The sequence below is a fragment of the Tiliqua scincoides genome, chromosome 5 (assembly GCF_035046505.1).
Source record: "Tiliqua scincoides isolate rTilSci1 chromosome 5, rTilSci1.hap2, whole genome shotgun sequence".
Taxonomy (NCBI): domain Eukaryota; kingdom Metazoa; phylum Chordata; class Lepidosauria; order Squamata; family Scincidae; genus Tiliqua; species Tiliqua scincoides.
In genome coordinates, this window is record NC_089825.1 from 64,982,158 (window position 1) to 65,010,072 (window position 27,915).

Consider the following 27,915-nt stretch of genomic DNA (forward strand, 5'->3'; position numbering starts at 1 on the left):
TCAGTTATCAGCCTAAAATTAAATCTGGTGTAAGTATGATAGCAAGTAGCTATCTTCCATTTATTATTTTCTCTTTGTCTTAGACAAGTGTTTTAGGGTCCACTCCACTTGCAGGTTCTGCACACTCCCCATTGAAATGAATGAGAGCATTATAAGACCATGTACTTTTGCATTACTTCTACTCATTTCAGTGTTGTTATACTGGAGTAGTTTCTGGAGGAGTGTGTTCTTAAGCATTAACTGGAATCTTCACATATTTTTTTAAAATTTTAAATTTCAGCATATATGCATACCCCCTCTGTCTCTCCTGGTTCTTTTGATAACTATGCCTATTTTGAAGAACACAGAACATAAACAAGGGGGGGGGATAGCATTTAGAATAATGTGTCGCCTGTGGCGATTGAGTGCAACAGGCTCATTAATGATTGAACTGCCATAGTCTGGGAGAAGTGACCACGTGAGCTGCAGAAAGCAGGCTTAGTTATCTAGGTCAGGGTAACAGTCTGGAGGTGAAAGTCTGCCTTGTAATGCACAATACATCTGTTTTCATGCTGCTTTGCGATCAAGTGATAGAATATAAGTGGAAACATTCTCTATTATGGGTGACTGAATTTCAAAGACAGCCAGGCACCTGGGAAGCCAGTTACTGGTGGACAGAGGGAAGTACTGGAGTCCTGCTCAGCAGGGCCTGGATGGATGGTAGTATTGGGGCTTGATAGAAAGACAGCTTGGAGCAGGTCCTTTGCACCTGTTACCCTGAGATTCTGGAACAAGTTCCCTGAGGAGCTGTGCTGATGCACCTCCTGTGATGCTTCCATAGGCACTGCAAACTGAATCTTTTAGAGTTGCACAGGCAAAGCAGTGGTGTCTGTGTGCATGCGAGTATATGTGTTTAACTGCTTTAGCTCCCATGTTTTTAAAAGTTGTGCTTGTTTTTAGATGTTTGATTATTTGGTAGACTTCTGGGGACTTTGGAGTAAAGTCTGGAAATTTGATAGAGAGGAGTTTCCTTTCATTGCCTCCACAGTAACCTGTTAATCTGTGTTTATGATTCGGTTTTATGAAGAACGGTCCTTTAAAGAATAGGCAATGACAGGATACATGCGCACACTCACTTATTGTATAAATGAAGACACTCTGCCCCATGCCTGGTCACTTGCAAAACTGCTTCTCTATACCTGGTGGCAAAGCCAAACATAATGCACCTTCATAACAAAAGAAATGAGGGTTGGCTATCTCAGCTTGCTATGTGGTTGTTTCCTAAAGAAGACTGTCTTCCACTGTGTACACAACTACTAAATGGTGAGATTACAATGCTGTGCTTATTCATATGAAACCCATTTCTGAAGAGAGAAGTATGTTGTCTCACAAAATGTTCCCAAACCTGTTTTCTGATGTAATGCATTTGTGGTATTATTACTGGTGTTTGATTGATTGATTGATTGATTGATTGATTGATTGATTGATTGATTGATTGATTGATTGATTGATTGATTGATTGATTGATGGCTTCAGGAGGTGGAAGGTGGAAGGTGATCAAGCCGACTCCATCCTTAATCATGCCCTGAAGAGACACCAAGTGGAACATGGGAACTTAAACTAAATGCAGACCCAGCATCAGTGAAAACCAGTCAACTCATGAAACTGAGAAGGGAGCAACTTCAATTATACAATAATTTATTAAAAGAGAGTTTTAGCAAAAAGCTTCAATATATCAAACCATAATCGGCCCTAGCAAAATGTGCAAATGTTCCTACATGTGAATGAGTATGTGTACAGTGTATTGCGTGCACCAAGGGGAAAAGCAATGACAACAAGAGATGGAGGCTTGGGGAAAACCCCAGTATCTAAGCTAAGGTAGGAAGAAGGAGGGTGAGATGGGAGCATGGGATATTGCGGATAAACAGCAAAAGAATTCAAAGCACACATATAGCTACTTGTATGAAGGCTTTTGAAGATCCAGAAATTTACATAGCATTTGGAAATCCATGCAGAATCCCTGAACCGCAGTAAGCCGTTGCTTCAGGTAGATCATAAAATGTAATCTGTAACTTACCAATATATGTGGGTTTAGAGGAAAATGTGCACTAACTGTCTTTCCTGGTAAGAGGCTTCTCTGAGCCCAATCCTATGGTCTCTGAGCACTGGCACTGAGCTTGACTGTTGCCGCTGGGTGTCGTAAATGAATCATAAAGCACACTTACGGCACCCAGAGTGTAAGGAGTGCCGGACGCTGCCTGCAACTAGGTCTTTCAGAGCAGGGGGAGGCATTCCAAGGCAGGGGGAGGGCAGGATGGGGGAGTGGAACTGGGGCCGGAGGACTGTGAGACCAGCGAAGCCCTGCTCCATCATATCTTTTCCTCTGTGTCAGGTTGAAAAACTCTATGTGGAGGTTCTCAAGTTTGCACCGGCAAAATAGTCAGCGCAGACTGGAGAAGCCCTAGTGCAGGGCCTGGGGTTTTTCTGGAAGGAACCCACTGGTGACCTCAGCAGTGCTGCTGGATACAGTGGTAGCCATTTTGACACCGCTGCGCCCACTGGTACTGCCATGGATAGGATTCCCAATCCTGCCATCTTGTAGTGGTGTGTGCAAATGTAAGACCATTTGAGGGTTTAGAAACCTTATATCTCATAAGAACATAAGAACAGCCCCACTGGATCAGGCCATAGGCCCATCTAGTCCAGCTTCTTGTATCTCAAGCGGCCCACCAAATGCCCCAGGGAGCACACCAGATAACAAGAGACCTGCATCCTGGTGCCCTCCCCTGCATCTGGCATTCTGACATAACCCATTTCTAAAATCAGGAGGTTGCGCACACACATCATGGCTTGTACCCCGTAATGGATTTTTCCTCCAGAAACTTGTCCAATCCCCTTTTAAAGGCGTCCAAGCTAGATGCCATCACCACATCCTGTGGCAAGGAGTTCCACAGACCGACCACACACTGAGTAAAGAAATGTTTTCTTTTGTCTGTTCTAACTCTCCCAACACTCAATTTTAGTGGATGTCCCCTGGTTCTGGTGTTCTGTGAGAGTGTAAAGAGCATCTCCCTATCTACTCTGTCCATCCCCTGCATTTTCAATTATAACCACATTTCAAATTTTGTCCATGTGGTCTCCTCTTTCATCCAGCCTTCCATGATGTTTGTCAATGTTCTTATGTTTATTTTTCTTTTATTTAGGTTTCATACACATTTGTATGTCTTATATAGTGATTTCCATTTTTCACTGGTCAAAATAAATCTGCAAGCTATATAAGGCTATACACATTCATCTGTTCTCGACTTTTGAAATAAATTTGCAAGCTAAAGAAGGCCACATTCATCTGTTCTTGACTTTTGTTCATGCTCTGGTCCCTAACCAGAAGAAAGTGCAAGGCGTTGCCTTAAAGCAGTGGTATTCAAACTGGGGCGTTGTGACGCCCCAGCCTGTGGGTCCTGGCCTCTGCACCCTTAAGGGACGGGGGCAGCCAGGAGACAGGGGGAAGGCAGCAGCACAATCCGCAGGATCACACTGCTCAGGGGGACTGCAGAGGCTTGGGTGCACTTGCCCAAACCTCCTGCAGCCTCCCAGGGGTGCGGGAAGCCCTGCGCAACCTTTGGCAGGGCTCCCTAGGTCAGGAAAAGTGAAAGCAGAGCGATTGCGGCCCACTCCGCAAAACTGGAAGCGGAGCATGATCGCTCCCCTTTCCCTTCTGATGGGGCTGCAGGGACTGGGGTGCACCCTCCAGTCCCTGCAGCCGCCCCTGTGTGCAGGGAGCCCTGTTTGAGCACCTGCAGGGCTCCCCAGGTCAGGGAAAGGGACAGTGGGGTGATCGCGCTCCGCTTCCGCTTTTGCACACAAGGATGGCTGCTGCAGGGACTGGTGAGTGCATCCCAGTCCCTGCAGTTCCCTGAGCGACACGATCCTGGGGATCGCGCCGCTGCCTTCCCCCAGCTCTGCTGCCTCCCCCCCCCCCCAACCCCACAAAGACTTACTGCGGGTTTCAAACTCCCGGAGAGTTTGAAAACCGCAGCCTTAAAGCAAAGCAATGTGAGCTTTGTGAGCAATGTGAGCACCTACTTTGTTTAAGTAGGTGCACTTACTAAAGGCAACCAATTCACTGTACTGCAAGGCCCCAAAATGTTTGTGCATGGGTAAGAGGCCTGACAAGAAGCAAGCCTATGCTTCTTCAGATTTGCAAGACGCGCGCACCCCACATGGAGAAGTGCTGCTGCTACAGCCTGTCATCAGTGCATAAAAACAAATACCAACTTCCCCATTATGGTGTCAGCAGTTGATTTATGGAAGTGACAGGTGCTCCTGTATAACTTGGCTAACAGCATTAGAATCCTGGAGTGTCTGCAAAGGTGGCAGGGAAAACCGTTTCATGAATTCCACTGGTATATCGACGAGCTTTTCCGCTGGGCATGCAGATCAGTCATTGTGTCACTTACTGGCTCATTTCAGCCTATCGAGGCTTTTCATGGCTACTGTGCACTTGCATACAGATTGGCAGGCCTTTGCAAGCTATCTAAGGACTGTGTTTTTATGATTCCCCACTTCTCCTCTTGAGCAATGAGCAGAAGGGGAAAGAACCCTCTCAAATCTCAAGGGCCGTGTGGGGAGGAGACTGAACTGTTCTTCAATGACAAACTGCAAGAGCCTTAGTTGGAACATTTACATTACTTTGCCTTTTTAATATTGCATGACTTCCCCTGAGCCTCTAAAAGCGGAGATGTGGCCACATTTTTGTATTCTGTATACATCAGTCTTTTGACATTAATATGAACTGGCTTCAGCAAGGCAGCAAGAAGAATTCAAATCAATGTTAGCAGCAACAGATGGCCAGGAATTTGTTTCATTTCAAAGGTAAAACAGTCCCATTTTGGATTTAAAGGGGGATTATACATATACCCCATTTTCTCAGAATCTGGTCTGACAGCATGCTCCATCATTGCGGCAGTCTCTTTACACCAGGACTGAGCACAATAATGAATTAAAACTTTTTCATGTACCATTTTACATTTTTAAACAAGGATAGAGTCTAAAATATTCACAACTTATAAATCTTTTATTTGAAACCCAACAGCATTAAGCTCAAGAGAGGTAGGATATAATTATTAACCTTGGTTGCCTACTCAGCATATGCAAGGAGGACTTTAATAATGTAGACACCACCAGTTTTCATTCCAATCCTGATTACATGCAATTAATTTTCATGGAAGTTGAAATTAAAGCACAAGTTCGTCCGCATGTGTAGCTTACAATGCTGTGAGAGGAGTTGCTGGAATTTGGCCCAGCAAATAAAGTCACCTGGAGTGTATGGAACCAGATTGCCACCACTTTGAGAACTTTTCTCAATATTTCTTAAGCAGGAGGCGAGTTACTTCAATCCAATCCAGACAAAAATAATGCTCATCATATCATCCTTCTGTAGACTCACATTTAAAGTAGACCGACCAGACTAAGGGCGCAATCCAGAGGCGTCCACGGACTGGCGCAAGTCCCTTGCGCCAGCCCAGGAGGGTCGCAAACGTGCCGTACAGCATGTTTGTGCCTCCTCAAAAGGAAGCTGGACCGGCGCTCCGAGAAGCGCCAGCCTGCAGAGACTGACGCAAGCCTCTGTGCTGGCTTCCTCTTCAAATCTTGCATCGGCCCGACTAGGTCAACACGAGGACAAAAAGTAGGCTGGGAGGAAGCGGGAGGGAGGCATTCCTGGGTGGGGGGAGGGAGGGAGGTGGGCGACCCCGGAGGCAGGCAGCGAGTGGGAGGTGGGACTGGGATCTGGGAGTTATGCCGGATCCCAACCCCCCATTCCTAGGGAGAACGGAGCAGCTCCAAGCCGCTCTGCTCTCCTCGGACTTGCGCCACCTCAAGAGTGCAGTCCTCAAGATAAGTGCACCACCTCAAGATAAGAGTGCAGTTCAAACCAACACTTAACATGACTTCAGTTGAGCTGCCTTCTGGGTGTTGTTAATGTGCCATAAAGCACATTTGTGCCACTCTGTTCGGCAGGCAGCTAGGCCCGTGTGAGGACGTATGTTGGCCTCCCAACACCAGATCCTGACCAATGGAGGATAAGTTTGCACAAGCCGAGGGCAGCTGGCATGGGAGGTTGGAGAGGGTGGGACAGGGCAGTTTGGGGCAGAGAGAGGGCGGGCCAGTGGATGGGGTGGACCCGGGATGGAGATGGGACCATCCTTGGGACCAAGGATGACCTTAGGCCAGATCCTAAACCCCCTCCCAGCCAACCCAGTGTTACATCGGGCTGCTCAGATTTGCAGCAGCTATTTTGCTGGCACAGATCCGAGTAGCCCCATAGGGGTTGCTTGCATGAAGTACAGGTTAAGGGGATAAATATCCCCTTACTCCAAGTTGTTCCACAGCCAGTGGTGGGGCAGGGGAGCAAAATCCCCAGGCACCAGGCCTCTGGGCCTTGTGGGAGCAGCACCACTGTGTCCACCAACGACGCTGCTGCCTCTGCGTGCCGCACTTCCTCTGCCTGCCTTCTGGAGCCGTTCCAGGGGCAGGCGAGGCTCTGCACAGCATTCAGGACTGCTGCGAAAGCCCTCTGAGGCACTTCGGTAAGTATGCCGGGGGAGGGGACAGTGTGATGGGGGCAGCATAGTGGGCCTGCGCCCTGAGGTGCCACAGGGGCCAGGTCTGTAACTGTCCACAGCCGCTTCCAAACCTGCCCTGGATACAGCACAGACCAGTCTTCCTGCCTGTTCCAGCACAGATTAGGATTGGACCTTAAGTTAAATCAAATAGTAAGGGTTGTCACTGCAGACGTTAACTTAAAACAACTACTACTGTTAATTTGGATTCTTTTCAGCATGTTTACCCTGAAGATATGTTCAGAATTGTTGAGAGTGTACCTGTCCACCTATCTCCTAGTGGAAAGAAGGCTGTGTGTACACTTGATATTTGAAATTTATATCAAATATTTGAAACTTATTTTCAAAGACACAAATGTGGGATCAATACAAATGTAGATTTGTAGATCAATACAAATGTAGATCAATACAAATCAATACAAATGTAGATCAATACAAGACCAAATGCTTTGTATCCCTAGGTTCCTAGGTTCAATCCCTGGCATTCCCTGTTAGAGGATCATAAGTAGATGGACTGAGAGAGACTGAAATGGACTGAGAGATGGACTTAGGCGGAGGCCTAAGGATCTGGAGACTGGTTGGTAATCAGTGTAGTCAATAGTGGGCTAACCAGACCAATCAGCTGATAGTATAAGCAGTGTCCTATGTGTAGTTTGGTATGTCATGGTGTTGCAGGTGAGAAAAGTTGCACCTGCCCAAATCATCTTTCTGCACAACTACTAGAGATTCTTTTGGCTATACGGGGGTGGGGGGGCATATCCACAGTTTCACTTATCTGTAGATGTGGGAGCCCCCCCACAAATTAGCAGCATTAAACAACTTACCTGGAGAAGTGTGTGTATCATTCTTAAACAGGTCACTGTAAGCAGTTACTCTTACAGCATGATGGAATCCGAGTGATGAAATGAATATTTGATTTAAAAAGCTTTGACGCTAAACAGGAAGCAGCAGTTAATGCCTTCCTGTTTAACTTCAAGTGTGAAGCTGCTGGGAGCCTGATTTCACTGTGCTGGAAGCTTAACTGCTTACAGCAACCTGTTTAAGGAAGATACACACACTCTCCCCCCCCCACCCCCATAATCTGAAACATGGTTTAAAGTGATTATGGCGAGGCCTCTTGAGAGGGATGTTTTGGCTGCTGGAAAGGTGGCACCTACAGATCTTTTCTGCACCATCCTGTCCTCTGTAGAAAGGGACAAATGGGCTAAGAGCAATATAGCCTTCAAGTAATATTTTTGAAGCACAGCACAGTGCTGTCATAGTGCCTGACATTAGGGGTTTATTTTGAACAATGCCACTGCTTGTTTGATACTCTGTTGTAGGAGATATTTGAGCCATTGGGAAAAGCTTGCTAAATAAAGTGTGGTGGACTACCATTAAAGGCATAAGAACAGGGTCAGTGGAAAAGAAAGTGTGGGGGGGTGACTCTTCTTGAAGGGTGGTGTAGAATGGAAAATTCTTCCTGGTGCAACTTGTTTTTACGTATTTTCAGCTCTTACAGATACAAGAACCTCTAGAGCCTGGACATAGCAACTTAATCCTGCAAACAGTATTATATGCAGTTGCTTTTTACAGGCTTAAGAAAAAGTCCAACTGACTTGGAAGTATTTAGGACATTTTCAGAAACCCACAACTGGGCTGCATTTTTAAATACACTGTAAAGATTATTGTGAATGCAAAGGATGGGTGGGGGATTCTTTGACATTTTCTCCAAAGAGCTAGCATTCATTACCATAGGATTTGTTCAAAATTGCATGATAACTGCTGCAGTCCCCTAACTGTCACTCTGTGGTGTCATCCAGCATAAACAGACATGATTTTCAACATTTCTGTCACTGCCAGTGTGGCTGGGAAAAGTTAAACAGATTTCATACAAGGCTTCTTAAAAGGACACTATATCAGTAATTTTGACGTTGAAGGGCAGGTCCTTAGTTAATGTAAATTAGTATAGAATTAGTCACTTTGAAGTGATTACCCTGGAATCAAGAAGCTATATTTCTTGTGGTGCATGCACTTCTACCACTAGCGAGAACATAAGAATAAAACGGCTCCACTATATAGTAGACCAAAAGGGTTTGCTTAGGAGGACTTCCTGGTGGATTTTATTCATGTTTAAAATATGCTTAAAGAAACATATTTCTGGAAGATACAGTTATGTGTCAATCGTTAGCCTTCATGCATACCAAACCTATTCCAAGTTTATTCGGACTGTAATATATTATGTACTGATGTTGTACGTATATCTGTCTAAGCATTTACAATGCATCTTTATGTGACTATCTTTCCAGATATTTCCGGGGCTTATTCTCTCAGACATAAAGCCTGCCAAACGAATGAAGTTCAAGACCGTCTGTTACTTGCTGGTCCAACTCATGCACTGTCGTAAAATGTTCAAAGCCGAGATCCCTTTCTCCAATGTCATGACTTGCGAAGATGATGACAAGGTAACATATTTAACTGATATAACTTTATAGAAATGTGTGATGTGTGAATGGTATGTAATATACCATTACATTCTAAGCTCTCTGACTCGCTTGAGGGTAATGGAGAAAGAAGCACCAGAGAAACCTTCATTGATCAGATCAGAAAGGAGAAGCTTTCTAAGCTCATTTCCCATTGGAAAGAAGAAACTGGCATTGTCTGGTTCTGGGCCATTCAGAGTGTGGCTAGTGAAGTCCTTGGACAAGTAAATGCGTGCAGCTATGGAGATTAGGAAGTAATCATCCTGAGAACAGGTGAGCCTACCAGGATTCACCTACCTGAGAGTAAAATGCAAGTAGCAGCTACCATTGCAGGAAAACAATTGAAAAGTGAATACAGTAGTGAGAGCCATAGCTCAATCTATGAAAAAGTACTTCCAATTGGGGGGAGGCCTGCAAGAAATTGAAGTTTATAGGTCGCTTCTAGGAATGGAACTGAGCCAGGTCTAGCGCCTGCACGCTAGATCGGGCTCAGTCGTCCTGCCCCCTAATGCCAGCCAGCCAATCAGCTGGCAGCAAAGCCCTGCTGCCGGCTGATAGGGGGGCTAGCCTGGCAATCATTGCTAGCGTGCCAATACAGGCACGCTAGCTGCCTTTCTTACCCATCCGAATTACTGCACTTTTCTGTACCATTGGAGGGAAGCAAATAATAAGTTGATTCCATGCAAGCTTCCTTTGTTCCACAAAGCAAAGGTGACTAATATATTGTTTGTAATACTGCAAAGCAGCACTCATTTAAACTCAGTTGTAAGATACTAACCTGATTTCTTTCTGGGATATTTTGTTGAGAAGTGAATCCATAGCAGAGGCTAAAGACTCCACTACAAAATATCTTTAAAACCTTGCCCTTGTCCATTTATACTGTTCATCCTTCAGAGTGTATTCAGCAGAAAAGGCTTTTGGACAGCTTATGTATCTTGCTGATATATTATAGCATTATTTATTAAAATTATCAAATGTCTAGAACAGTGGTTCCAACTGTGGGTTGCGACTTGATTTTTGGTTGGTCACCAAAGGATGAAGGAAAGATCAGACAAAAATCAGATACTGTAGCTGCTAATCACCTTGCAAAGAGCTCAGCTCCTACAGTATGCAAGCATGTGTAAATATAGGGAGATATATGTTTGAGGGTCTTTTTTCTGGCTATTATTACTTATTTTATTTATTTATATTTCTTTTTAGATCTCCTTTTTTAGAAGTCTGGTAAACCTAGGTGGGTCCCAATAGAGTGTTATTTAAAAAAGTGGGTCCCAGTGCTAAAAAGTTTGGAAACCATTGGTCTAGAGCAGGGGTGCTCAATAGGTGGATCGCGATCTACCGGTAGATCGCGAGGCAAAATGAGTAGATTGCGGAGCCCTCCCTCTCCAAACTGTTAATACGTCAGTTTTGTCTAGTGACTAGACGAAACTGACATATTTAGCTGACACTAAACTGACACTGAAACTGACACTTTAGCTGCTCTTCAGGCATGCAGCAACAAAACTGACGAAACTGACTAGACTCCAGCAGGGGCTCCATACATTAAAGGGGGTGTCTGTCAGATGCTTCCTTCCCCCCTGGTAGATCTCCGGGCCTTGCTGGGTTTCAAAGTAGCTCTCGAGCCAAAAAAGTGTGAGCACCCCTGGTCTAGAGCTACAAAGCTGACTTGAAGCTACCAAACACAGGAACAAATCTGAATGTTTGTAGGAGTTCCCAAACTGACATTTAGACAATCTACTCTGCAGATTTTTCTTGTTTTTTTTGTTTCCTCTCTACTACACATGCACACAAAATTAATTACATCGCAAAACTGAATATTAAATCATGAATGTAATAAATAAATCGCAATCTCTTTTTCACCACTAGATGGTAGTGTTTCATGGTTTTGCTCCTTGATATTTCAACCATTCCAGAAATCTAAAGCTCTTTCAGTAGAATTATTAACACATTTGAGGTTTCTTTCCCTGTTTTATTCAGATAGAGTGCAAGGGAAACAGGATAAAAAGTTTCCACTGTAGTTTTCCATTCCCTATCTGCCCCCCCCCCCCAAAAAAAAAATTCTTGTCACAGAAAACTATGATTTGTAATTTGTTCTTCCCTACTTCTCACACAGGTCTTGGGGAGGTGGAGCACATACTCCAGGCTCCACTTTTGCCTGTTTTCTTTTGGCTCCCTTGCAATGTCCTGTGCTATGCCTGTCTAAGGGCACAATCCTATCCTGTGCTGGAACAGGCAAGCCAAGAGGCTTGTGCTGTATCCAGCACAGGATAGGGGCCAGAATCAACTCAGCAAGGGAAAACTTTTCTCCTTACCCTTGGGTAAGGCACCCTGGCCCCAATGGGTCTCCTTGGAGTTGCGCCACCTCAGGAGGTGGCGCAAGTGCAAGAAGAGCAGAGCAGCTTCAAGCTGTTCCAAACTCCCCAGGAACAGGGGTTGGGATCCAGCATAACTGCCGGATCCCAGTCCCGCCTCCCACTCCCACGCCTGCCCGCCCCCAGGGCCACCTTCCTTCCCCCCACCCAGGAATGCCTCCCTCCCGCCTACCACCCCAGAGCCTTCTGTTGGCCCAGCTGGGCCAAAACAAGGCTCCCTCCCTCTGTTGGCGCAGAGGCTTCTGCCAGCGTCTTCAGGTCAGCGCACCTCTGCGTGCCAGCCTTGCCAACTCTTGAGGACTTTCACCGTCCCATGTGCAGCCCAGGATTGCGCTGTTAATTGTTAATCATACATTGTTCTAACTCCCCAGTATACTTTATATTCTGCTTCCTGCCTTCACCACAGATTGTGCTGCTTCAAAAGCCACACCTTTAAAAGAGACTTCAAAAGTCTCCAAGTGTCTGTGGCCATGTGTCTGAGGGCCCAGTCCTATCCAATTTTCCAGCATTGATGCAGCCACAGCGCAGTGCCAAGATAAGGGAACAGATGTTCCCTTAAGGAGGCCTCCATAACTGCCCTCCCACCACAGGGTTGCCACACATATCTCATTGGCACAGCTGCATTGGAGCTGGAAAGCTGGATAGGATTGTGCCCTATCTGTCACCCAAAATTGCAGATTATTTAGCTCAATAGAGGCAGGTACGTCCTATAACAACAGAAATTGATGTGGAAGTACAGTATATTGAAAATAAAGCAAATAAATAAATAAAATAATTTGTGGATGACACCATTTTAGAAGACTGGTGAATTGAGTGACCTCAGGAACTGGAGTAATAGAAATTCAGTACCAAAAAGTTTAAAGCAATGCATTTGAGGGATAAACAATAGGTCTGCTTGTTATTGGCTAGTCTTCAGTCACAAGTGACTGAGGGCCCAATCCTATCCAACTTTCCAGTGCTAATGCAACTGTTGCCAGTGTGAGGTGTGCACTGCTTTGTGGGGCAGTCACAGAGGCGTCCACAAGGTAAGGGAACATTTGTTCCTTTGCCTTGGGGCTGCATTGTGGCTGAATCATCACTGGAAGGTTGGTTAGGATTGGCCCTGAGAAGCAATAAGGTAAGGAGATACTAGTTTATCAAAAGATGGCTACAACAAGCCTATACATTTCATCCACAAAGAAGGCAAATTGAACCCTTGGTTGTATTAGGGTTGGTTTCCACAAGAGGCATTCCTTGCATGGTTATCCCTCGAATTTGTGACCACTTTAAGGCTCTTGCCAAGTTTATGTAAACTGGTGCTTCGGTATGAGAAATTAGCTGTTTCAGTTGCCATAATGCTCTGTATAAAATATATTATACTACTTTATATGACAGTCACAATGAGGACATTCCAGATAGCTCCTTGAATTCCGTTTGAAAGCCATGTATGTTTTTTTTTTTTCCTTTCTCACAAGCTTTCAACCAGAAATGACAGCAAAGGTGTAAGCTCTGGCAAGTGATGGAGGTTACTCAAAGGGGGTCCTTTCAAATATCATTTTTCCTTGCATTGTCTTGTAGAGCCCACGGTTTATCGTTTTTAAATTACCTTTGAAATCCGCAGAATTTTGTCCCTTTCAGTGCAAGGAAAACATTTGCATACCATCATTCCAGATGCATTGCTTAAGATATTCAGCAGGTTTATTGAAAGGCAAATACCATTCAACCTCCTTTTTTCATTTCCGTCACAGAGGAGGGCATTAAGAACGGCCTCTGAAAAACTCAGGAATCGTTCCTCTTTTTCTACAAACGTTGTATACAACACTCCTGGAACTCGAGTGAACAGATACATCAGCCGTTTAATAGAGGCACGGCAAACCGAGTCAGAGATGGCAGACCTAAATTTTTTTACCTTGAAATACAAACAGAATGAACGGGAGCAAAAAGTAAGTGAGGCTTGTACTAACTTCATCAGTCAGAGAAAACCTGCGTCCTCCAAGGTTTGAACTACGTTCCCTGTACTCTCCGTGAAGTGTCTGCTTCTGACTTCACAATGTGTCCATTAAGAGACTAGTCATTTGTCCTGAGTGTGTCTGCTGCATTCCTTTTGAGGGGCTGCTTTTCTGTTGCCTTGCTGGCCAGGGGACCAGGGTAGACTGGGGTTGTTTCAGGCAGCTATGCAGGTGGGAACGACTGCTAAGTTAAGAGTGCCTGGGGGAAACTGCTGGTCATTTAAGGTCTGGAAGAGAAAGCCAGCCCTTCTTCAGTGGTAGCTCAGCAGGAGGGGAATTGAATAAGACTTGCTAATGTTTATTCCTGGTTGAATCCATTGGAGGAGGCATGGGCTTGTATGGAAGTGAATTTCCCCATACTCTTATCCTCCCTTCTCCTCTCTTTCCTTTTTGTTGCAGTGCTGCATCCTTTTCTCTTTCTAGAAGGTGTGTCCTGTGTCTGAGATCCCCTTGTGTCCTCACTTACCTACTGCCCTGAGATGTGCTGACGGGGCTCACTTACTTGAGCCACCTTGTTTACCAAACTGTATTTTAAGACACCTCTGATACAACCTGGTATCTGTGGCTGTCACTCTTTTTTCCTGCCAGGGCTCCTGCACCAGCTGCATAACAGGCAGATAATCAATAGTAGACCTTTTCCATCACTGCACCTCCATGCTGGGAAAAGCTTGTCCCATTGAATTTCTGCCATGCAATTCTTAAAGGCAAGTCTTTCCTTCTCTACTAGATCTACTTCTACAAGACTGATCCGGAGCAGCCATTCCTTTATGTTTGTGTATTCAAAACAAAGGCTCGCATTTTAGCAGCATCCAGAGATTATAGCTACAGGTTAAAAATTTCAAATTAAAATGTTAATTAAGGATATTGTCCTGGAAATAATTGTTTATTGCATCATTTAAATCAGTGTGAAATCAGTTTTGGACTGGAGTTTTAATGTGAATGTAGAAATTTTTCTGTTTGGAAAGATTTACTATGTGAACTTGTTCCGTCGGAATCTACTTTGTCTCTTCTTTATTTCTCCCCACCCCAATGTTTTTTTTAATGCTGCCAGCATGGTAGCAGCACCTTCCCGCATATATGTGAGCACTTGTAGGGCCGGCACAGCGAAGAGAGTTTCTACATACTGTATATTCCTCCCTGTATATTTTTCCCTATCCTCTTGTCAGCATAGGAGGCTCTGTCCTAGGGCTCCTCCTTTTCAGTCGTTAATTTTGGGACATAGAGCAGGGCCTTCTTGGTAGTTGCACTCACTATTTGGAACTCTCTGCCAGAGAACCCAACTCTTCCTCTATGCTCTTTTTGCTGTTATCTTTGCTGTTCTGAGAGAACTTTCCCTAGAATTAGTCCATTAGTTTTGTTTTTGTATTAAGGCTGCTACTGCAGCCTGAAGTATTTTTTTCTTCTCATTGTTGTTTTGTAGAATCTTTAGTTCATTATACAACACTGTGTGTATTTTTGAAAAGAAAAGTATTTTATAAATAAGCTGTAATAACACAATAGCTTTTGCTACAGCAGCATTGGCCCCAACAGACTTCATGAGTTTCAGCTAGAGATATTGTATTGGCAACCTTCAGTCTCGAAAGACTATGGTATCGCGCTCTGAAAGGTGGTTCTGGCACAGCGTCTAGTGTGGCTGAAAAGGCCAATCCGGGAGTGACAATCCCTTCCACACCGGGAGCAAGTGCAGTCTGTCCCTGGTCTGTCTCCCTGGCTATGGGCCTTCCTTCTTTGCCTCTTAGCCTCAGACTGTTGGCAAAGTGTCTCTTCAAACTGGGAAAGGCCATGCTGCACAGCCTGCCTCCAAGCGGGCCGCTCAGAGGCCAGGGTTTCCCACTTGTTGAGGTCCATCCCTAAGGCCTTCAGATCCCTCTTGCAGATGTCCTTGTATCGCAGCTGTGGTCTACCTGTAGGGCGCTTTCCTTGCATGAGTTCTCCATAGAGGAGATCCTTTGGGATCCGGCCATCATCCATTCTCACGACATGACCAAGCCAACGCAGGCGTCTCTGTTTCAGCAGTGAATACATGCTAGGGATTCCAGCACGTTCCAGGACTGTGTTGTTTGGAACTTTGTCCTGCCAGGTGATGCCGAGGATGCGTCGGAGGCAGCGCATGTGGAAAGCGCTCAGTTTCCTCTCCTGTTGTGGGCGAAGAGTCCATGACTCGCTGCAGTACAGAAGTGTACTCAGGACGCAAGCTCTGTAGACCTGGATCTTGGTATGTTCCGTCAGCTTCTTGTTGGACCAGACTCTCTTTGTGAGTCTGGAAAACGTGGTAGCTGCTTTACCGATGCGCCTGTTTAGCTCGGCATCGAGAGAATGAGTGTCGGAGATCGTTGAGCCAAGGTACACAAAGTCATGGACAACCTCCAGTTCATGCTCAGAGATTGTAATGCAGGGAGGTGAGTCCACATCCTGAACCATGACCTGTGTTTTCTTCAGGCTGATTGTCAGTCCAAAATCTTGGCAGGCCTTGCTAAAACGATCCATGAGCTGCTGGAGATCTTTGGCAGAGTGGGTAGTGACAGCTGCATCGTCGGCAAAGAGGAAGTCACGCAGACATTTCAGCTGGACTTTGGATTTTGCTCTCAGTCTGGAGAGGTTGAAGAGCTTTCCGTCTGATCTGGTCCGGAGATAGATGCCTTCTGTTGCAGTTCCAAAGGCCTGCTTCAGCAGGACAGCGAAGAAAATCCCAAACAAGGTTGGTGCAAGAACACAGCCCTGCTTCACTCCGCTTCGGATGTCAAAAGGGTCTGATGTGGAGCCATCGAAGACAACAGTGCCCTTCATGTCCTTGTGGAAGGATCTGATGATGCTGAGGAGCCTGGGTGGACATCCAATCTTGGGGAGAATCTTGAAGAGGCCGTCTCTGCTGACCAGGTCGAAAGCCTTTGTGAGATCTATGAAGGCTATAAAGAGTGGCTGTCGTTGTTCCCTGCATTTCTCCTGCAGTTGTCTAAGGGAGAATACCATATCAGTGGTGGACCTGTTGGCTCGGAATCCACACTGCGATTCTGGATAGACGCTCTCTGCAAGTACCTGGAGCCTCTTTAGTACAACTCGGGCAAACAGCTTTCCTACAACGCTAAGGAGAGAGATGCCGCGGTAGTTGTTGCAGTCACCCCTGTCACCTTTGTTCTTGTACAGCGTGATGATGTTTGCATCCCTCATGTCTTGAGGTACTCCACCTTCTCTCCAGCAGAGACGGAGGATTTCATGCAGCTCAGTGACGATGATCTCTTTGCAGCATTTTAGGACTTCAGCAGGGATGCTGTCTTTTCCAGGTGCCTTGCCAAAGGCAAGGGAGTCCAGGGCCACGTGAAGTTCTTCTAGGGTTGGTTCACTGTCAAGCTCTTCCAGCACAGGCAGGCACTCAATGTTGTTCAGTGCTTCTTCGGTGACTACATTTTCTCTGGAATATAGCTCAGAGTAGTGCTGCACCCAGCGTTCCATCTGCTGCGCCCGATCCTGGATGACCTCGCCTGTGGCAGACTTCAGAGGGGCAATTTTCTTCTGTGTTGGACCTAGGGCCTGCTTGATACCATCATACATCCCCTTGATGTTGCCCGTGTCAGCTGCTATCTGTATCTCGGAACAGAGCTGGAGCCAGTAGTCGTTAGCACATCTCCTGGCAGTCTAGTCCTGGCTAGAGATAAAACCTCTCTTTTTCAGCAGAAAATGTCTGCCTGTTTTTCATGATTTTATCCCTGAGGAACTCAAACGAACATTAATAAAAATGAGATTTTCATGATTCCAAGAAGTCAATTTGGTAAGACATAGTGTAATTGCACTTATTGCAGCTTCTTGGGTAGGGTAAATCACTGAGGGAAGCCTGGAAGAAAGATCTCCCTATGGGGGACAATGATGACATGTCATGAGAGAGGGAAATGGTTGGTTTGGATAGAGTTTGTACAGAGTATAACATCTTGAACAATCTGGTTACAGCCCACAAAGCTTGTTCAATGTTGCTTTTGCTATGCAGCATTTAAAATGTGCATTCTGATGAAACTAAGACAATTTATTGCTGGAACATTCAGTCGAAGCCTTTATGAACACTAAGCCACTCTTCAGCTTCCTTCCCTCAGGTGCTTTGAATGTGTGTGTGTGTGTTTTTTTTCCTTCCAGACTAGCTAAAAAATGTAATTCTAGTTTTGAAAATGCTTTCCAAAATATTTGCTACCAGAAGGATACCCAGCCTGGGTAACCACAGCCGGAAAGGCTGATGTTTGGGAATTATGCACTAGTGGAGTCAGAAGATTAGAAAGGGTAATTTTTCTGCCGCTTGGAGTCCATTAGTCACTACTGCTTCCTAAGTAAAACAGCATTAAAGATCTTTATTTGTACATGAATTAAACCATATTTCCATGTTCATCTGTGGTACAAGTAGTGTTGGGAATGCAAATGCATATACTCAAGAGGACTACAAATTTTGACTGGTCTAGGCAGCCAGCCAAAATTTGTGCTTGGCAAAGACTCTGCTCCTCCCCAGTTTTTCAGTGTTCCTCTCAAGCCCAGTACAAATGGAATTATGTACCATAATTATGTACCCCACCACCATTTTCTGCCCAGTGCAAACTGGAGAAGCGAGGCGGGGAGCTCATCCCTGTTGTGCAGGCTTGGAGGTTTACTCAAGCCTGGAGAAAGCTGAAGGGTCTGAGTGACGCTGTGTTGACTTCAGAGTCACCTGCGAAAAAAAATATGGGCATGTCAGTAGTGAGCCCAGTGGCAGACCTCTGTACATACTATATTTTCAAGCACAGTTATTTCCTTCTGTAGAGCTAGTCGGAAGTGTAGCACATATGGCTGAATAACTTTCTTTATGCGTCTTATTTTTCTCTCATTTACAGTATCACCAGGTTCAGGATGAATATTTCACGAGTGCTGTAGTCTTGTCACTGATTTTAGTTGCCTTATTTGGCCTTGTCTACCTTTTAATAATCCCACAGTAAGTCTTTTCTTGGTGCTTTAAATTAAATGCAATGTGTGTTCTTAATGAGGTATGAATACTGTTAGCAGTAGAGGCCTAGGTACACCTGCCCATGCATTCACACAAGCATCTATAATCCAGAAAAGGATCTTTTCTTTGTTGGCACGGTGCAACTAAGGGCGCAATCCAAACCTGGACTTGGGCTGGCCCAAGTCCCTTGGACGGCCCGGGAGGATCACAAACGTGCCATAAAGTGACAAAGCTGGGTGCTACACAAGTGGCAAAGGTAGGCGTGGGGGAGGGGCAGGGAGGAGGAGGGAGGAAGGCGTTCCTGGGCAGGGGGAGGGAGAGTGATGGGCGGCCCTGGGGGCGGGCAGTTATGCCGGATCCCAGCCCCCAGCCCCGGGGAGAAAGGAGCAACTTCAAGCTGCTCTGCTCTCCTTGGACATGTGCCACCTCCAGAGGTGGCGCAAGTCTGAGGAGACCCACTGGGGCTGGCAGCCCTTACCCAGGGGCAAGGAGAAGAGTTTCCCCTTGCCTCTGGCTAAGCCGCTTCTGGCCACAATCCTGCTCTGGATACAGCGCAAGCCTCCTGGCTTGCCTGTTCCAGCACAGGTTTGTATTGTGCCCTAAGTTGGACCCTGCCTGAGAGGGTATTATGCAAAAGTTTAAGGATCCACACAAACAACAACTATTTGTCAGACAAGCAATCACTTTATTGATTATTCATCTGTAATGGGAAAATGTTTAAATTAAATGAAACCAGCTAACTTTCTGGTAATGATTTCATGAAAAAAGTCTCAAGATCTTCATTTCTAGGATTTAAAAAAGCTAAAAAAAATCGCTCAAGATAGCACCTTATGCAAATTAGTCATAAATATTTACTGCTTGAAAAGTCAGGGAAACTCTCTCTCTCTCTCTCTCTCTCTCTCTCTCTCTCTCTCTCTCTCTCTCACACACACACACACACACACACACACACACACACACACACACACACACACACACACCCTCATGAAAAAGAGACCCACCTAGATTTGTATAGCTTAAGAGAAGGGGCATCACAGACGTAAATCTGTACATTCAGAAAAAGTGACATAAATAACAAGAAAATAAGCAGAGTTCAGTGACAGCATCAAATTTCCTCAATCTGCTGAGGTGACAATTCTGCAACAGAACCCTACCCATCAGCCTTGTTCACACACCAGAAATCCCTTCAGACACATGAATGTATGGCAGCATTGTTGCTACCTAGTTAGGATAACTATAGCTCTCTTCACCTCAGAGAGTATGTGCAGACCCAGAGGGGCCCCCAGCGAGTCTGGGAGGAGGGCTAGAATTGTATAGTAAGGAAAAAAAAAATCTTGATATTGAGCCAGAATCCATTCACCGTGATCTAGTAGAAGCCTGTCCTTTTGTGTATGTTCTATGACTTAGTGTTTGTGTTTTCCTTCTAGGAGTACCATAGTCCTTGTCCTCCTGGTGTTCTGCATATGCTTCCTAATGGCATGTATCATGTATCTACATGTCACTCGAGTACAAGTAAGTCACCTGAAGTGTTCTGCCTTCTGTATTCCTATTAGAGAAATTACTGTTTGGACAGTACAGGGTCCAGCCTATTTATACACAGATTTTTTTATACACGGATTTGACTTAACAGGAAATGCAATGAGAAAGCAAATGAGAAAGAATGTGCTGCAAATGAGAAAGAATGTGCTGATCCCTGGAGAAGGGGAAAAATGCATCCCTTTAAAATCAGTTTTAAAAACTGAACAGTCCTTTAACAACAGCCTCCTTATGAGAGAGAGAGAGAGAGAGAGAGAGAGAGAGAGAGAGAGAGAGAGAGAGAGAGCAGCAGGCTAACAGTCCATCAATCCTTCTCTCTCCTTGGAACCCCTCCCTTCCCCCAGCATGTGAAAGAAAGGTGATCATTTTGCATTGGTGAAGAGAGGGGCTGAGTGAAGTGTTGATGGATTGTCTTCTTAATGACTCTTATCAGAGTCAAAAGGTCAGCAGGGCTGTTTTTCAATCACTGGAGCAAAGAAACTTTGTTTTTTAAATTGATTTGCTATAGTGTAGTTTTTTTTAATCCACATGAGTGCTTGGAATGGAACCCACGGGAATAATTAGTCTCAACCTGTGGTTGCATATGTCTTGATTTCATTTCTGCAAGGCAGATACCTGTGTCGTTTTATTCACATGTGGCACCGAACACAGCATATTTGCTTTTATAAGGAGTGTTTGTCTTTTCCCAACTTTCTTAAGCAGTGGGAAATTTCAGGGGCAACTGTTACAGGACTAGTTTCCTTTTGAGTAAACAGTGTCACTTCAGCTTTGAGGAGTAAAAGAGAGTATTCAGTCTCTTGTGCTGCTAAGAACTGTTCAGTGTTTGGAGACTTTTCTCCTCTGAAACACTAGTTGCAACGTAGGAACCACAAATGGACAAACTGCTTTCTGCTTTGCTCATGGTTTGTTGCACTTGCTGGTATTTAAAGAGCTCCTTTAGGTATGGCTTCATCATTCCCAGTAGGATTTTTTTTTTGCTTAACACCCCCCCCCCCCGGCCTCCGTGTAACAAGTCATATCAAAAATTACTTTTCATTGTTCCTTCAGTTTCAAAAATGTGTTGCTGTGCGGCGCTGAGCTATTTGAGCAGCAGAAATCCAAAGCTTCATTGAGTACATGAAGTGGAATTAGTTGAGCAGTTCTTTGGAATCTGACCTTTGTTTAGCATAGCTATATGATAAATTCCTTTTGTAGTGTTCATGGAGCGGAACTATTAAAATATAAAGTTCACCATTACAGTATGTTTCTTTTTTAATTTTCCAATTTGGTTTCTGTTGACACTAGAGATACCAACTTTAACAAGTGATTTGGTAGCTGGCTCAGACACTATGAACTGGTTTTGAAAAATGGTTCAACATAGATGGCCCATGGTTCCAGTGGCCCGTGTAGTTCCCAATGAATATGCAAGACCATAATAAGAGGGCCAGTTTATTATTATTATTATTATTATTATTATTATTATTATTATTATTATTATTATTATTATTATTATTAATAATAATAATAATAATAATAATAATAATAATAATAATAATAATAATAATAATAATAATAATAATAATAATACAGGTATTTATATACCGCCTATCTTGGATGTCAGACTTTAATTCAAGGCGGTTTACATAGGCAGGCTATACTAAATCCCAATAGGGATTTTTACAATTGAAGAAGGTTCTGTCTTTCAAGAACCACAACATTTCAGATGGATCTTTTATGATCTGGTATCACATTCTGGCCTCCATTTTCCTCCCACACAGGCTGACAGCGGCCAAAGAGCAGGTGGAATAACTTGGCTAGGCTTGTCAGCTGCTTCAAGGTCTCGCTGTTCACGGTGCCAGTGGCCTCGAACTGGCGACCTCCAGCTGTTATCTTCAGGATTACATGAGGGAAAGACCTGTAGCAGGAAAGGAATTGTCATCCTCAGCTTAGAAATGCAGTTACTGGGGAATGGACAGCAACAGATTGCCCCAAAACCCAGGCTGAGTGTCCCACCCTGACTTCAAGCTGCACTCCATGAAGGCAGCACCTGCTCATCACCATTAACTCTAGAAGGTGCAGAGGACCGTAGCAACCAGCCCAGGGCTGGGAAGACTTTGAGGAAGTCTTGGAGAGCCAGGCTGGATCCCTTGAGCCAGCAAGCCGCTGAGAAGTTGTACTGGGTTCTCCCCCTGCCTTTGCTGATCTCAGGGTGTATCTTGAATGCCCTACTCCAGCCTTCCTGGCCCACACTACCCTGCACCCCATAGGAGGCTAGTAAGGAGGAAGCAAATAGTGAGCAGTGAAGAGTCCCGTTTGAAAGGGGGTGAAGCAAGGGTGAGAAGCACCCACCTGCTTTGACCCTGGTTCCTACCACCCAACTAAGAGTAGGGATGGAAGCTTGCAAGCCAGACAGGAAGCTGCTTGCTGTGCTTAGGGCTGAGAGACCACCTGAAAACAGAAACCAGATCCACCCAAACTCCCATAGGTTCCATCTGCCCTCTGTATGAACCCTGTCCCTGGCATGAAAGAAAGTCTCTGCATCACTGGCACAGAAACGGAGTCTTTGGCAGTCCTGGTACTGGCTATGAAGCCCACATAGTCACTGACAGGGAGCTTGGATGGAGCTACCTAGCAGATCAATGGAAAAGTCGAACTGCTGACTGGTGTTCACAGCCTGGCTGTGTGCCATCTCAACTCTGCCCCTTGTGTAGGGCATGCAGTGTGGCAAAGCCCCCAAGTCTTTTCCACTCTCCCTCTACAAGTGGATGAAAGTGATACTTTTTCTCATGAACAGAATGAATTGCTGATGCTTAGGGCAGCCCAATCCTAACCTGCACTGGTGCATCCAGACAGCACAGCCTATGCTGTTAACAAGCACAGGTAAGGAGCAGGCTGGAGGTCTCTTTGGGGTAAGGGGATAGGGGAAAATACCCCCTATTATTAAGCCTGCCTAAGGGGGCTACCCAGATCTGCGCTGGCTGAATTGCCGGCACAAGTCTGAGCAGTCCTGTGTAGGGTATTCAGGCCCAGAAGGGAGGATAGGATACATCGGAGGCCTCCTCCCCTGATCCTGCCTTCTCCCAGGCCTGATCCCACATTCTGCCCTCCCTCACCCAGAAGTGCCCCGCCCCTCCTCCAGTCTGCCCTCCTCCCACCCCTCCACTGCTCAGCACTTTCCTTATCTTTACCAGTGGCTGCTCATTTGGCTACAGCGCCAGCAAGCTGGCACAGGCCTTTCTGCCAGCACGGCTGGCTCTCAAGTAGTTACAAACATTTTTTTCAGCCCAGATACTCTAGGCCAGCACAGCGGCAGCTATGCCAGTGTACCCTCAGAATAGGATTGTGCTGTGAATTTATCATGAACATGAGTCTACTGAAATATTAAGCAGCCTGTTGTAGCCCAGAGATATTCTCATTATTTTTAAACAGCATAATCTCTTAATATATTAATGTGTGGTAATAACTATAACTCTGTCCATTACAGCCGTCATGTAATTAACCAGCCCATTCCCTGATTGTACAGGCTACTTTGGAAGTTATTTATTTATTTGGTTGGCAACCTTCAGTCTCAAAAGACTATGGTATAAGCCTACAGCACCCAGTATTCCCAGGCAGTCTTCCATCCAAGTACTAACCAGGCCTGACGTTGCTTAGCTTCCAAGATCAGACAAGATTGAGCACATTATTTATCACATTTTTATACCGCCCTTCCTCCAAAGAGCTCCAGGCGGTGTACATGGCTGCTCCCCTCCTTTTTTCCTCACAACAACCCTGTGAGGTAGGTGAGGCTGAGAGAAAGTGACTGGTCCAAGGTCACCCAGGAAGCTTCATGGCTGAGAGGGGATTTGAACCTGGGTCTTCCAGGTCTGAGTCCACCTCCCAAACCACTACACCACTCTGGCTCTGTTGTTGTGCTTGCTGTAGGGGAATTATTTACACTACACAAAGGCTGAAAATTATATTGAGTTTATTCAAACAGTGCTGGGCCAAGTAGCAAGGAGGTCTGATCCCATATGTAAGATCCAAACATCTTATTATACCATGACAGAACAAAGAGACACACAAAGAAAATCATGCTTGTCAATCAATCCCTATAAAACTATAAACATTTTACTTAGTTCTAACAATAGTCAGTGTCTTGTCTACATATGCCAAAGCACTTCTCAAAGAAACTACCAGTAAAACAAGTTAGGAATTTAACACCATGGTTTCTTAGATAAGACCTTTTGCATGCTCCCACCATCCAGGGGGAGGTACTATAATCATGTCCTATTCTCACAGCAATAGTTCACGGCCCCTGGTGTAGGTGACTCTCTTGCGTAACGGGAATGGCAAACATTTTATCCAAAATGAATTCTGGGACTCAAGCTGTTTGACACAGAAGAAAGACCTTAATTCAGTGGTTCTCAAACTTTTTCGCCCCAGGACCCACTTTTTAGAACGACAATCTGTTGGGACCCACTGGAAGTGATGTCAACAACCTGGGTCATGGCTAGAAGTGACATCATCCATTTAGGCTTTGAACCTAAGGTGCGATCAGCCAAAGGTTCCATTACACAGTGCGCTCATGCTGATATCTTCCATAACTCGGAATTCAAACATTTCAACGCGGACTTGGACCATTCTCCACCTGCACCAGCCCTCTACCCTTTCCAGTATTCCATCTTCTCACCTATTCAGGGCAAAGCACCATGCCTCTCTCCCACCAAGAGCCCACCTTGCCCAGTATTTTCTTAAGTACCCTTTATTTTCAGCTCTGTATTTTCAATGGTGGCTGCTATGCGACCCACCTGAAATTTGCTTGCGACCCACCTTGTGGGTCCCAACCCACAGTTTAATAAATGCTGCCTCAACTTAAGGCATCTGCAGACTAAACACAATCATCAAAGCAAAACTCAAATGTTCTCCATCACTACCTTGGTTTATATTGTTTATATTGTAATTGAATATATTGTTTTTCTCTTTCAGTGTTTTCCAGGGTGCCTGACGATACAAATTCGAACCATTTTGTGTGTTTTTATTGTGATCTTAATTTACTCAGTGGCACAAGGCTGTGTGGTGAGTATACAGCTGTAAACCAATTGCTACATAATTCATTGAGAGTAGGCACATTATGCATACTCCAGTGCTTACTTCTGTCATTGAAAGTATTTGCATGTATAAGCGGCCTTCATTTTCTGCGGGGGTTCCATTCCCAGAAGCCCCATGAATACCAAAATCCATGGATGTTTAAGGGCCCAGTCCTATCCAATTTTCCAGTGCCAATGCAACCATGCCAGTGAGGCATGTGCTGCATCTTGTGGTGGGGAGGCAGTTACAGAGGGCTCCTCAAGTTAGGGAACATTTCTTCCCTTAACTCGGGGCTGCATTGTGACTGCACCAGTGCTGGAAAGTTGAATAGGATTGGGCCCCAAATCCACAGATTAGGGCCCCCCCGAACTCTCTGAATGAGACTGGAGCTGCACTTTAGACTGAGGCTGTGCACAGCCTCCCCGACCCAGAGGATGCCTGTTTCGGGCAAAAATGCAACTTCTAGTTTCCCGGGGAAAACTTGCAGTAACATTTTTATGCCCTTATAAGGCATTCTGAGGCCCAGCGAAGCCATGCAGGAGCTCTGATCACAAAGCAGAAGTGAGCTCCTATTGCTGATCAGAGCTCACTTCTGCAACGAGGAGGCTCGGAGAGGGGCCTGAGAGCCTCCAGGATCCTATGGGAGGCTTCCTGACCCCCGGTATGTATAAATGATCCTGGGTCCCTGCAGTGCTGCAATCGATGTGGTGCCATCAGGGTACACGCCCCTGCTTCTGCCCCACCACCACTTACCGGATTCCCAACACCCTCAGAGAAGTTTGGGAACTACTGCCTTAAAAGGAGAACACCCTTCGGACATGACTGGAGCACAGCTCCAACTGCATTGGGAGAGTTAGGTGCCCTGGCCCACGGATTTGCTTATCCACGGTTTCAGCATCCACAGTGGTTTTGGAAATGGAACCCCCACTGATGCCAAGGCACCACCTGTATACAATTGAATACACACAAAGGGCACGTACAAGCATCCCCCGGAATCCACAGTGGATACATTTGTGCCCCCAACCCACAGATACCAGAAACCATGGATAAGGTGGGGACACTATCTCCACAGTTCCCATACCCCCTTACCTTTGTTTAGCTTCATTACATTCATGCAAAGTGAGAACGTATCTTGCTTGAACAAACACTGTAAGCAGAAAGCTCATAACAAGGCAAGCAGCCTGCAGCCTAGAAGGGAGATTAAGTGTGAATGTTAACTTCTTGCTTCCTGTTTGTCTCAGTCTCCCTTCTAGGCTGCAGGCTGCTTGCCTGTGGTAAGCGTCCTGCTTATAGCATTTGTTTAAGCAAGAGATGTTCTCACTTCGCGCAAATGTAATGAAAGAAAACAAATGGGATTTGGGGGCGCAGGAAACCATTGATACCAGATCTGCAGATACCGGGGGACACCTGTATACCAAACATGCAATGAGATGCCAATTGCCTCTAATCTGATATGTGTTCATTCCAATAGGATTACATTGCACTTACTATTGATTTTATTTAAAGTTAATTTTTAGGTGGATTAGTGGACCAATTTAGAACGGCTTTCTGTTATTTCTGTTCTTTGCCTGTTTGGTTTGTTTCCATTACCCCAGTTCCACTAATATGCTCAACTTGCACTTTTTAAATGTGTCATGGCACTTAAGTGGCTGTAACTACCTACAAGATATAATGCTTAATTGCCTTTCAGGCTGCCTCTTATTTTACTGCATCCCGTATAATTCTTTTGATTGTGGTTAAGATGAAAGGATCAAAAAACCTTGCAGTAGTCTGATTTCCAAAGCAGCTCTGTCCTGGAAATATGAGTTTGCTTCATTGTGTACTTGGTACCACATCCTCCTTCTTTGTTTGTTACTTCTGACAATCGTGCTTTTGTAATAGCACTGCAAATCTAGCTTTACGAATTGTGAATCAATTCATCCAGGCATGGATATCAGTTTGCTGCAGAACTCTGGATTACTTGACACTAGGTAATTTGCAGCTGAGGGTGTGAACACAGTCTGTTCTGGGCCTAATCAGACATATTTCTAAGCATGTAACATGACAAAATAGGTGAGTTGTTTATTTTTTAAATAGCAGTCCTGGGGGATGGGACACCAAATCCATGGTGGAGTTAGGGGGCTTTAAGAGTTTGCCCCGCCACTGTTTCATCCCCCCCCATTCATCCCCCCCCCCATTGCACACACAATTGTATGTTCTTTGAGGCAATACTGTATGTTCTTTCAGGCGATGTGGGATTATGCATACATTTTACCTGTAGTGTTTGATGGCTCATTCAACATACAGCTCACAACTTAATGCTGCAGCCATAAATGATGGATTTGCACTTGTGAACTCAACTTGACAGAGCTATGTTGACAGTAATCATGGTTTATTTTTTATATTCAGCTCTCTACTCCCCATTTTCTCCCAGGTTGGGTGTATGCCTTGGGTCTGGAGTACTAATTCCAGCAGTTCCATAGTTATCATTTCTCCTGGTGGGACAAATAAGACAATGAGTGAACTTCCATGTGACGCAGCCCATTATGCGTTTCTCTCCTGCGTTGTGGGGACTCTGACCCTGGCAATATTTTTACGTGTATCTTCCTTGCCAAAAATGATCCTCCTGCTTTTTGTTACAATTTTGTACATAGTCATTTTGGAACTCAGCGGATACCAAAAAGCAGTGGGGTAAGTGAACTCCATAGTTTACAGAGAGCTTAACTGTTGATTCAGTATTTTGTGTCTTGCTTTATCATGAACGTTCACCTTTATTCCTTGTTTCTCTTGCCTCTCCTTTCCTCTCTTGCTTCCACAACTTATTGTCTAAATTGGGGAAGGGACCCCTCTATTCCTTCTATTAGGTCTGTAAAGTGCTATTATGGTGATGGTACTCTTTAAAGAAATATAATAAGGATATTGTGTGCCCATCTCCAACCACTGCCATAAACTGTCTAATGTTGAAGAGGCAGACCTTTC

The 27,915-nt window shown here is 45.1% G+C and overlaps 1 protein-coding gene across 1 annotated transcript in view; it reads left to right on the plus strand.

The window, feature by feature from the left end:
* The window catches only part of ADCY1 (adenylate cyclase 1), a 192,620-nt gene that overhangs the window by 148,467 nt on the left and 16,238 nt on the right, over positions 1-27,915 (plus strand). The window contains exons 10-15 of the mRNA XM_066629192.1: positions 8,888-9,043; positions 13,158-13,352; positions 18,263-18,360; positions 19,800-19,884; positions 24,856-24,945; positions 27,371-27,627. Coding sequence (XP_066485289.1) covers positions 8,888-9,043; positions 13,158-13,352; positions 18,263-18,360; positions 19,800-19,884; positions 24,856-24,945; positions 27,371-27,627 — 881 coding nt within the window. The remainder of the gene's footprint in view (positions 1-8,887; positions 9,044-13,157; positions 13,353-18,262; positions 18,361-19,799; positions 19,885-24,855; positions 24,946-27,370; positions 27,628-27,915) is intronic.